The sequence below is a fragment of the Oryx dammah genome, unplaced genomic scaffold (assembly GCF_014754425.2).
Source record: "Oryx dammah isolate SB20612 unplaced genomic scaffold, SCBI_Odam_1.1 HiC_scaffold_11077, whole genome shotgun sequence".
Lineage (NCBI taxonomy): Eukaryota > Metazoa > Chordata > Mammalia > Artiodactyla > Bovidae > Oryx > Oryx dammah.
Window position 1 is genome coordinate 1,943,938 of NW_024080471.1, and position 12,878 is coordinate 1,956,815.

General features: G+C 38.1%; 1 protein-coding gene across 3 annotated transcripts in view; it reads right to left on the minus strand.

Annotated features, from left to right (window-relative positions):
* Positions 1–443: 443 nt before the first annotated feature.
* The window catches only part of LOC120860459 (chondroitin sulfate N-acetylgalactosaminyltransferase 2), a 58,336-nt gene continuing 45,901 nt past the window's right edge, over positions 444–12,878 (minus strand). For 2 of the 3 annotated variants that reach the window (XM_040236272.1, XM_040236271.1), the window contains one exon: positions 6,542–9,540. In XM_040236272.1, coding sequence (XP_040092206.1) covers positions 9,248–9,540 — 293 coding nt within the window. In that variant the 3' untranslated portion in view covers positions 6,542–9,247. Of the gene's footprint in view, positions 604–3,627; positions 3,719–5,715; positions 5,804–6,541; positions 9,541–12,878 lie in introns of those variants that run through there. The other variant, XR_005720329.1, reaches the window with a different exon arrangement.

Consider the following 12,878-nt stretch of genomic DNA (forward strand, 5'->3'; position numbering starts at 1 on the left):
AGCGCTGCCTGCAGAACCCTTTCTGTGCTAGGGGGGACAGAGTCAGCTCAGCCCATTAGAGAGTGCTGCCTACGTCACCATCCACCAGTACAGTGGTCACCAGGTGTGCCGAGGGACTGGCACCAAAATGTGGCCATTGCAAGAGGAACAGAACTCTGACTTGTTTACATTTAAATAGCTAGTGGCCACCGTACAGGAGAGAGGCAAGGCCTGGGGGGCCTCGTCACCTGCTGCCCCTCCAAGTGCCTTGTGGAATGGACAGCATGCAATAGGGGCTCGGGTGTTTGTGGAGCAAATGAGGACCCTGTGAGGATTCCTAAGTGAGTTTTGGATCAATGGAAACACTTTTTAGGTCTTCCCACTCAATAGCATCCTTACTTTCTTGGTATAGTTAGTCTTGGAAGTTACTACATACCTTCTCTGAAGAAGGAGCAGCACCTCACCTGGTCTGCATCCTGGAGCTTGAGCTGGGAGTGGGAGGCGAGCTGGCTTGGCAAGCCACGGCACTGTCCTTCACACATGGGGCGGTGCCCTCCAGGCAGTGTTTCTCAAGGTGTTGGTCCCCACTCAGCAGGAGCAACGATGGGAGACTCAGGTATGGATCTTCAGCAACAATGTGAAGGGAACAATGTTGTCAAGAATAAAAGAAAATATCCATCAACAGATGCATAAAGAAGTTGTGGTACATATATACAATGGAATATTACTCTGCCATAAAAAGGAACAATATTGGGGTCATTTGTAGTTAGTTATGTGGATGAACCTAGAGTTTATCATACAGAGTGAAGTAAGTCAGAAAAAGAAATATTGTATATTCACACATATATATGGAATCTAGAAAAATGGTACTCATGGGCAAATGTGCAAGTCTGACACAGAGCAGAGCTGTGGACACAGCAGGGAGAGCAGAGGGTGGGGCAACTTGAGAGAGCAGCACTGGTATGTGTACACTGCCTTGTGTTTAGCAGATAGCTCGTGGGAAGCAACTGTGTAGCACAGGGAGAGAGCTCAGTGCTCTGCGGTGATCTAGAGGGCTGGCATGGGGGTGGGCAGGAGGGAGGCTAACGGACGAGGGGACACATGTATACATATAGCCGATTCATTTTGTTGTACAGCAAAAACAATGACACAACGTTATAAAGCAATTATCCAATTAGGGCTTCCCTGGTGACTCAGTGGTAAAGAATCTACCTGCCAATGCAGGAGATGCAAGTTCAATCCCTGGTCTAGGAAAAACCCCTGGAGAAGGAATTGACAACCCACTCCAGTATCCTTGCCTAGGAAATCCCATGGACAGAGAAGCTTGCTTCCAAAAGTCACAAAGAGTCAGACATGACTTAGCAACTGACAACAACAAATCCTCCATTTAAAAAATGGGAGAAAAAAGAATATGAGTTAAGCACCTGCCCTTTTCTGACAGCATGAAAGACTTAAATGCTTCAGTTCAGTTCAGTCGCTCAGTTCTATTTGACTCTACAACCACATAGACCGCAGCACACCAGGCCTGCTTGTCTATCACCAACTCCCAGAGTTTACTCAAACTCACGTTCATTGAGTTGGTGATGCCATCCAACCATCTCATCCTCCATCGTCCCCTTCTCGTCCAACCTTCAATCTTTCTGAGCATTAGGGTCTTTTCAAATGAGTTGGTTCTTCGCATCAGGTGGACAAAGTATTGGGAGTTTCAGCTTAGCTTCAGTCATTCCAGTGAATATTCAGGACTGACTTCCTTTAGAATGGACTGGTTGGATCTCCTGGCTGTCCAAGGGACTCTCAAGAGTCTTCTCCAACACCACAGTTCAAAAGCATCAATTCTTCTGTGCTTAGCTTTCTTTATAGTCTAACTCTCACATCCATACATGACTACTAGAAAAACCATAGCTTTGACTAGACAGACTTTTGTTGGCAAAGTAATGTATCTCTGCTGTTTAATATGATTTCTAGGTTGGTCATAACTTTTCTTCCAAGGAGCAAGCGTCTTTTAATTTCATGGCTGTAGTTACCATCTGCAGTGATCTTGGAGTCCAAGAAAAAAAAATGTGTCACTGTTTCCACTGTTTCCCCATCTATTTGCCATGAAGTGATGGGATCGGATGCCATGATCTTCGTTTTCTGAATGTTGAGTTTTAAGCCAGCTTTTTCACTCTCCTCTTACACCCTCCTCAAGAGGCTCTTTAGTTCTTCGCTTTCTACTATAAAGGGTGGGATCATCTGCATATCTGAGGTTATTGATATTTCTCCCTGCAATCCTGATTCCAGCTTGTGCTCTATCCAGCCCAGCATTTGTCATGATGTACTCTGCATATACGTTAAAGAAGCAGGGTGAAAATATACAGCCTTGATGTGCTCCTTTCCCGATCTGGAACCAGTCTGTTGTTCCATGTCCAGTTCTAACTGTTGCTTCTTGACCTGCATACAGATTTCTCAGGAGGCAGGTTAGGTGGTCTGGTATTCCCATCTCTTTCAGAATTTTCCACAGTTTGTTGTGATCCACACAGTCAAAGGCTTTGGCATAGTCAATTAAGCAGAAGTAGATGTTTTTCTGGAACTCTCTTGCTTTTTCGATGATGTTAACAATTTGATCTCTCGTTTCTCTGCCTTTTCTAACTCCAGCTTGAACATCTAGAGATTCATGATTCACATACTGTTGAAGCCTGGCTTGGAGAATTTTGAGCTTTAAGAATTTTTTCATTTCTAGCATGTGAGATGAGTGCTTAAATGCTCACCTACTGAAATTGACTGATAAACCTATGCAAAACTTTAACATCCAAGTAAAGGCAGAAAGTCATAGCTTTAATTTTCAGTCCACAAGGGTGTCAGAGAACAAAGTCCAGAGCTTGCTCAAGAAGGGTCAATAAGAGATCTTAGCCCATAAAGCTGACATATCAAAGAGCCACCCCTCAGCATAACAGTGAACTTGAAATAAAACACTCCTATTCCAATCCCACCAAGATGCTAAGGAAGACTGCCTGTTTTGAACCTCAGCACTCCATGGGAATGGGGAGAATTTACCCCTGATAATTGACAACCACAAATCAGTGAGTTTCAAAGTTTTAGAGCACAAATCACACACTGGTCAAAAAAACTTCAAGTTCAGAATTTAGTTTAACATGGCCCTGAGCTGGTATTATCCCTAAGTTACCCAGTGGAAGCAAAAGTTCTGATCTATATTCTAGCTGGAAAAGTCTCTCTTTAGCTGTGTCTAATATACCATTAAATCCACCTAGTAGATTAAAAATTTTTCATTTCTAGATGCTCTATTTGGATAAATTCTGTATAAATTACCTACTTATACAGATGCTCTATTTTTGTCCAAATCTACTTGGACAAAATCCTGGATAAATAAGTGGAATGTAACACAGAAAGGCAAAGGTTGTAAAATATGAAACAGACTTAACATATGTTATTAGAGTTACAGAAGGAAAAAGAATGAGGCAGAGACAATGAAAATGTAATAGCTAAGAATCTTTCAGAACTGACAAAAGACAATCCAATTAGCCCAAAGATTCTCAAGCAGGATCAGAAAGAAAAAAAAAAAAAATCTGCATACAGACAATATCATAGTGATTCAGAATGGAGATAAAGAAGAGATTTTAAAGACAGCCAGAGGGAAAAAAGGTTGATTACCTTTAATGGCATATCAACTGTTAAGTTGATAGCTTATTTCACAACAGAAATAACTGAAGGCAGAAGACAGTGGAATCATAACATCAGTGTGCTGTGGAATTAAAGAAACCTCAGCTAGACCTGAAACAGGCCAGGAGGGGGAGTTCTCATACCCAGCTCTGCATCATCAATTACTTCAAACAGCAAGAAAGGCAGCAAACATCTCCAACACAGGAAGGTGCTGCCTGCTCTATCACCAACTAGGAAGAGAGAAAACTTCTCTTTTTCTTCAGAGTACAGAAGCCCACCAACTAGAATGAATTTCCAGCTTCCTCCAATGAACGTTTCGGTTAATACAGTTCCTCCCAATTCCCCATTTTACCATATAGAAGCAAGTTTCCTTTTCTTGTTCTCTGATTTGCCTATGGCCCACTTGGCCCACTGTAGTTCACTTATTCTGAACTGCAATGCCTCTGGCTATTCCTGAGTAAACTCACTTTTCCTGGTCAAATCCCTGAATATATTATTAGAGTTGACAGTGCTAAAAAATTTCTCAACCTAGAATTCTAAACCTTTCAAAAATATTTCTTAAATGAGATAAAGATATTTATAAACTAAAATAGAGTTTGGCATAATGCCTTCGCCAAAAGAAATTCTAAAGGATGAATGAATCTTGACTCTACTACATGAAAATTATTTCCATATGAATCACAGATCTAAATATGAAACGCAATCAATAAAGCACTTAAAAGAAAACATGAACATTTAATCTTTACTTTGGAGTAGACAAAGGTTTTTAAAATTGGACACTAGCCATAAAAGAAAGCAGATAAACTGGACTTTATTACTAACAACTTCTGCTTATTAACAGGTAATGTCAAGAGAATGAAGACCAGTCCCCTGCCTGGCAGAAGGTATTTGCAATATATAAATCTGACAAAAGACTCATATTCACAGTACAGAAGTAACTCCTATACATCAATTAAAAAAAAAAAAGCCCATGAAAGAAAAAAGGGCAGAAAAATGGAATAGGCAATTTCATAAATAAGATATTCAAATGGCTAATATGCATCTGAAAAGATACTCAACATCATTTTCCTAATGATAAGCTAAAATCAAAATTAAATAACTACACATTCAACAGAAATTAAAGAGTCTGAATTTAAAATGTTGAAAATATTTGTGGGGACGATATGAAGCAACGAGATCTCTCATATGTGACTGGTTAGGGGTTCAGTTATTTGGAAGGACTGAGAAAATTTTGACAACATCTGGTAAGACTATTTAAGAAAAAAGAAAAGCACAAATAAACAATATCAAGAATAAAAAGATTATCATGATTGATCCCAGACATATTACACAGATAACAAGAGGAAATGGCAAACAGCTTTGTATGTTTCATCTAAAATTTCAAGTTTATATGTATAAATTCCTAACAAATAGCACCTTACCTAAAATAACTCAATCAAAACTGACTCTAGAAGAAACAGAAAATCTGAACAGTTCTACAGTCATTAAATAAATTGAGCTTGTGATCAGAGATTTTCCTGTGTAGAAAGGTTCAGGCCCAGGTAGCTTTCAGGAAGTTTTGTCAAATATTCTAAAGAAGAAGTAATTACAGTCATGCAAAACTTTTCTAGAAACAAGAGTACAAACGAACACCTGTAACTTAAGTTTATAAGCGAGCAAAACCTTTATAGAAAAGCCCAAGAATGAGAAAGGATGTACAATATATAGGCAATCTTATTCATGAACACAGATGAAAAACACCAGAAAAAAGTACTTATATATGCAACACCCATACACAAATATATACAGATATGCAAATAAATGTTTGTATATGCATGCAAACCAAATCCAGCAATGTGTAAGGATCATATATCAGGACAGACTGGTGTTTACCCCAGGAATGCAAGGGTACTTCAGAAAATTAATTCATCAATTTAACATATTTAAGATGGGAAAAAATCATATAATCATCTCAAAAGATATAGTAAAAATATTTAACAAATGCTTTCAAGCATGATAAAAACTTGCCAAGTAGTAACAGAAGGTAACTTTATTAACTTTTTTTAAAGGGTATTTATTAAAAAAAAAAACCATACTTACTGATGAAACGGCAAATGTCTCCCTTGAAATCAGAAATATGGGCAGAAGTCCACTATTACCACTTCCAATCAACACTGCAAAACAAATCCTAACAAGCAGTTTAAAACAAGAAAAATATATACAAATTGAAAAGAAACAAAACTTCTCTATTACTCATAGATATATAATTGTGTAAAAAATGCCAACTAGAAATACAATATTAGAGTTGTTTGGGACTTCACTGGTAGTTTAGTGGTTATGACTGCACTCTTTCATTGCAGGAGGCATGGGTTTGAGCCCTGGTCAGAAAACTAAGATCCCATGTGCTGGTGTAAAAAAAAAAATTGTGTTTGGCAAGGTTACTGAACACAAAAATTAACACAAATCAGTTTGATTTCTAAACATCATCAAAAAATGAAAATAAAAAAGAAAAATAAAAGATATTTACAGTGGCATCAAAAATGCAAACTATCTAGGAAAAAAAGCTTTAAAAAAATCCACTATGTGAAAAAGTACAAAACTTAACTGAAGATAATAAAGACCAAAATAGATAATATCATGTTCAAGGACTGGAGGACTCTGTATGATAAAATGTACTTTTTCCCCAAAGTGATCTTATACATTCAATGAGATTCTAATAAAAATTCACAAGTTTTCATGAAACTTAACAAGCTTATTCTAAAATTTTTATGAAAGTACAAAGGTTACAAATAACCATGACAATCCTTAAGAACAAAGCTATGTATGAGATATTTAGAAGATAATAGAGAACAACAGCTTTAAGATATTTTTCTCCATTCTCAAAAATTAATAATAAGACTACATAAAGGAAAAAAGATTAACTGAACACATTAAGGTTAATTTTTATTCATCAAAAAGTACCATCAAGAATGGGAAAGGACAAGCCACATCCCAGAGAAGATATTTGCAAACATTTAACCAGTAAGAATTGGTACTCAGAATATATGAAGAATTCCTATGAATTTAAAATAATGGACAAAAAGACTGGAAATGAAAATTATAACTACGACTCACGCCGAAAGCCCACTAGATTAGCCAGAATTAAGAAGTCTGACATAATTAAGTATTGCTAGGGATGCAGAGTGAAATCTCTCACAGTGCTGGAAGTGGTCCACTTTGGGAAGTAAGTTGAATACACACACACTGGTGACTTAGCATCATTACTCTTAGAGAAGTTCTCAAATGCTCGTAAGAGACACGCACAGCAGTGTTCATGGCAACATTGCTTGTGAAAGCAAAAGCAAATAAGGAAACAAACAACAAAAAAACTGAGAGATCCAAATATCTGTAAAGAGTAGAAAGAATACTGCAGTATATTCATTTAGTGGAATACTAATCAGTAATTAAAATGAATTAATTTTGAGATTAACATGAGTGAACCAAAAAAAAAAAAAAAACACGGTTAGAGAATATATGATGAAATAATACACATATTAATTCAACACAGGCAAAACAGTCTATTGTGTAGATATACATACATAGTTGGGAAAACAGTGAAGAAAAATAAGTGAAAAATTATCACAAAAATCATCAGGATAGTGACTAATATGGACAGAGTGAGGGTATGTGATTAAGAAAGTGCACACAGAGACCTTTCACCAACAAAGTTCGAGATTCTAATCTGAATAGCTGCTACACTGGTGTTGGCGTCACTGTTCTTTAAAGTACACAATTACATGTCATGCAGTTTTCTGTATTTGATACTTTTCAACAGAAAGAAATTAGCTTATCACATTTTCATTTAACTTTTGGTAATAAAATACTTTATTGGTACATCTTACTATCAAAAACATAGTAATGTTTCCATTGCTTAGCTTCCATCTTTAAATTAAAGCTTGTTTTTTTAAAAAAAGAAAAAATTCATTTGGTTCTGTCAAAAAACAAGCTACAACTCACTTCTGTAAATAATTAGGTTCTCTCACTTTAAATATCTTAATTCACTGGTTTTTACAATAAATAACTGTATATAAAAGGAGACAATGACCTAAACAATTTTGCAGAGAACATTTTACACATCTTAAAAAACCAAGCCTAAATGCTATCCCAACTTAATACTTAAAAGAATATTCAGTAAGAGTTATTGTAAAATTGAATTCATGTAGCACCAAGAAGTTCTGGACTTATAATTTATATTTCAGATGATATGATATATGGAGCAAAAATAATAATGATTTGTCTTCCATGAATTTTCAGGGGTTTATATACAACAGAAAGAATTCCGTATAGGTCCCTTTTAAAAGCCAAAAGTTCAAAAATCTATGCATGCCTTTCACCACATCTCCAACTTGTGGATATAGCGATTGACCCTATGGCAAAAGATCCATGTGTGATAAACAGCACAGTACAGTCCTATTTGAATGTAACTGCTTACTCATCTTGTCTCATTAATATAATTTATACCTCAATTAAAATATCATTCTACTGCAAGTTATATATTTCCCTAAAATACTCTATAATGCAGATTTCTGCCCCCTTCCTTGAATCAGTATGATCTCATGGCATACCTCACTAAATTGTTTGGTTTTTCTCCTCTCAGTGAAACTTCCCCTCAACTCAAAGTATTATAATAATGTAAATACAGATGTAGCATAATTAACATATAAGACAAAAAAGATAATACAAACATATGGATCCATGCTAAATGAGACAACACAAAGCAAAAACCCACAACACTGTGCCATGTTCATCTATTCTGGACCACAAGAAGGCCCTGCTCGAGTCCTGGCTCATGTAAACTGATGTTCCCAGACACCCCTAGTGGCCTGTACTCCAGCATAACTAACTGTTGCATTTAAGGTGTTTCCATATTTGTTTGTTTGTTCAGAACAGCCTATAGCAACTCTGATTCCTAATCCTGAACATGATGATAAATTAGTAACACATTATATTTTTAATCAAGTCATAGATTCTATCCTTAGTATATTCTACTATTACATATTTGTTTAAAGATAGACATTCAGGGGGCTAGGCAACACAAAGCTGAGGAATTTTTATCTCTGCCTGCTCTTCATTAGTTGGGAATTTTAGATACGTCATTTAGTTATCCTCCACTTCAGTGAAAAAGGATTCTTTAAGCAATGGACCAAAGATCTTCATTTAAAACCAAGCAGGTTGACTCAGCGGTCAGCAGGTGAAGAACCCTTGCTGACACACTCCATCTAAAACACTCCATCTTCTCTAAAGGAACAGGATGCTCCAACCTACCTTGAGCACAACACATTCCACCCCTTAGCCCAGATGCAACCAGGATACACATCAGCACATGAAGCCAGGCAGAAATTAACTCAAGACTACTCTTAGAACAAATACCAGATTTTGATTTGTCAATGATCCATAGTGAGGTATGCTCAGAAAAAGAGATGTTGCATTGCAATGCTGCTTTTTCTTCTCACACCAAGTTAAACTGCTGAAGTAATATCAGCAAGAGCACAAAAGCCATGTCTTCCTGAAAGAGGCACTGCATCTGGAATTGGAATTAAGGCTAAGCAAATAGTGCTGGTTTGTGGTTTAGACTAGTGTGTCAACGACTACATTAACCAACAGCTTCGCTGTTTGTCCTGTATGCCTGTTTGTGAAGATGCGTCTCTATCTCCTCCCTGAAGACCAGCATTCCCAGGTGCGAGTGAGAGGCCTCGTTCATGGCTTTGGACTGGATGCACATGCGGTACTGCTCAGGGGTCAACTCGTCAGCACAGCGCTTCTCATGCCAGAGGTGGAAGAGACCAGGAACCGGGGTCCGGATCACAATCAGGTCGCTGTGTAAGTACTTTCGATACAGGTGGACATCTTCTCCACCCCAACCTTTTACTTCCATGTCAAATCCACCTGCAAGATCAAAACTCATACTATTAAATAGCTGCCTGGCAGAGCACAGTCGAACCTGATAAAGATTTAAACATTCTGCTTCAAATGAGATGACATGTACAATCTAAAGACACCTGAAGTAGAGGACTGACATCTTGGCTTAGAGATACAGTTATCAGCTGATAGCTGGAAGGTCAAGGGCCTGTTATCAAAATAAGATTAAATATTTGAGAATACTTTGCCAACTTCAGTTTTATAGAAAACCTCTAGAAAGTCAAATAAAGGAGAAGGAAACCTAAATCACCCATAATATCACCACCATTAATGTTTTATGGTGTTTTTCTTCTATCCTTTGAGATCCAAGTTTTTTCTGGGTCACAGAAAATTTTCCAGAAGGGAAAACAGAAGAAATGGGCCAAATGGGACACATAAAATTGAGAATGGACATACAGATGATTTAAAGCCACATTAGTGGGTGAAATTACAAATAAAGTTTACAAGGAAAACAGGGCCCAGGTCTAACTGCTAAGAAATGCCAAATATCTAGAGGGCAAACAGGCAGAGAAAGTCAGCAAAACAGACTGAGGCAGCCCCAGCAGAAGAGAATTCTGGAGAATGTGTCATCACAGCAGTCAAGTGAGGAAGGCATCCTGAAGAAATGGTCATGTGCTGCTCAACTAAAGAGAATCAAGTAGACTTGGCAACGTTAAATGTCACTTAACAGCCTTACCTAGAGCATAGGAGATCAAGTTCACACTATTTTTAAGTTGGTTTAGGCTGAACTAACTTTAAAGAAGCATGGAGAATACAAACTATTTTGAGTTTTTTGAAGAGCTAGAAAAGATTCTGAAAGATGGAGAAAAAATTAATTCTTTAATTAAAATCTAGGTTTCCCAATTATGTCTTTTTATCAAATAATTCCATGTCACTTAATTTCATACTTACAGGATGACAAGAATCCTGAGATCTCTGAAAAGTATTATTTTAAAATTTCATACTTACAGGATGACAAGAATCCTGAGATCTCTGAAAAGTATTATTTTAAATAATCACAGCTTTAATAAATGCTATGTTTGGTATATCTTGGGTTTTCTTACTTGTAGATATGAATAAGTTCCTCAAATATTAAAGATGGTGTAGACAGTGAAAATAAATAGAGGACTTCCTGTTTCTGTCCAGCATGTACAGACAGACCTTCATTCCATCCTTCCAACAAATAAAAAGTTGAACAAACTGAAAACTCAACTCTTCTCAGATCCCTCAGAGAAATAAAGTCACAGGGCAAACTGCTCTTCCCTAAACTAAAGAGACAGATAGGTGTGTAAGACAGAATCACAACTATTACTGTTAGAGAAGAAACAGACTAGAAGAAATCTCCAGGGGAACCAGTACAGGGGTAGGAAAGTCTGAGTTGATGAACTGCTAGAGGCTTGGTGGAAAAATCTAGGAGTTGAAATCTCCAGAGGGGCCCATACACTTTTGTGAGTTTTATCTCTAGGTTTACCAGGTTCTCACAGTGAAGACTGCAGAAAAATCCCACAGTGCTTTCAGGAGGGGGAAAGCAACCATTCTGAAATATGCCATTTTTTGTTCTTAACAAGGTCTACCCTCAGGAAAGACTATCCTACCAGAGCCTAAGCTATCTGGGGGAAAAGATATAGCCAACTAGTCCACTCTAGCCATCCTGTCCTACCTAAGACTGGGGGCAGGGTCTGAGAAATGACTACAAAATTCTTGGTCCAGACTCACAGGATCGCTAAAGACAGGACTGAGACCTTATCATAGGACTATGGAGCACTTTCTCTTCTCCCACGCCTTACCATCACATCACTGAAGGCCTATTTACCTCAGTCTTCTTTACCAGTACATCATGTTCAGCTATGGGAAAAAAAAATTAGGCCAAAAGGTCAAAAAATATTGAAGAGAAAGAGCATCAGAACCAGACTCAGATATGGCAGGGATGTTGGAACTATAGGACTGTGAATTTAAAACAACTATGATTAATACACTAAGGGCTGCAATGGAAAAAGACAATATCCAAGAACTGATGGGCAATGAAGCAGAGATAGAGTCTAAGAATGAATCAAAAGAAATGTCAAAGGTAAAAAGAGGTAACGAAATGAAGAATGCCTCTGCAGGGCTCACTAGGAGACGGGTCTTGGCTGAGGAAAGATGTCTAAACTTGAGGACACGTGAATAGAAACTCCCAAGACTACACATGTCTCTTTCAATTCTGGTTTCCTCGGTGTGTATGCCCAGCAGTGGGATTGCTGGGTCATAAGGCAGTTCTATTTGCAATTTTTTAAGGAATCTCCACACTTTGGAGACATGTGTACCCCAATGTTCATTGCAGCACTGTTTATAATAGCCAGGACATGGAAGCAACCTAGATGTCCATCAGCAGATGAATGGATAAGAAAGCTGTGGTACGTATACACAATGGAGTATTACTCAGCCATTAAAAAGAATACATTTGAATCAGTTCTAATGAGGTGGATGAAACTGGAGCCTATTATACAGAGTGAAGTAAGCCAGAAAGAAAAACACCAATACAGTATACTAACACATATATATGGAATTTAGAAAGACGGTAATGATAACCCTGTATGCGAGACAGCAAAAGAGACATAGATGTTTACAATGGACTTCTGGACTCTGTGGGAGAGGGAGAGGGTGGGATGCTTTGGGAGAACGGCATTGAAACATGTATACTATCATGTAAGAAACAAATCGCCAGTCTATGTTCGATACAGGATACAGGGTGCTTGGGGCTGATGCACAGGGATGATCCAGAGAGATGATATGGGGTGGGAGGTGGGAGGGGGGGTTCAGGATTGGGAACTCATGTATACCCATGGCTGATTCATGTCAATGTATGGCAAAACCAATACAGTATTATAAAGTAAAATAAAGTAAAAGTAAAAATTAAAAAGAAACTTCCAAGACTGAAAAGCAAAGAGAAAGAAGACTGGAGGTGGGGGAAAAAAGAAAAAAACAGAACAGAGTATCCAAGAACTATGGGGTAACTACCAAAGGTATAACGCTTGTATAATGGGACAGCCAGAAGGAAAGAGGGAAAGGAATACAAGCTCCAAACGAAGGAGGTGAAATTGCAAACAAGTGCTGCTGGGAGACAGGGGGCTCCCTGTCTCCCCAAGCCCACATTCACAGGATAGAGGCTCTGCATGAGGGAGAGGGAGTTGGTGATGGACAGGGAGGCCTGGCATGCTGCAGTCCATGGGGTCGCAAAGAGTTTGACCTGACAGAGCGACTGAATTGAACTGAAGAGGGAGATGGGCCCTTCAGCTCCCACCTAATATTCTGATCATGAGGCAGGGGTGTTCCTCTGAGAGAACTGT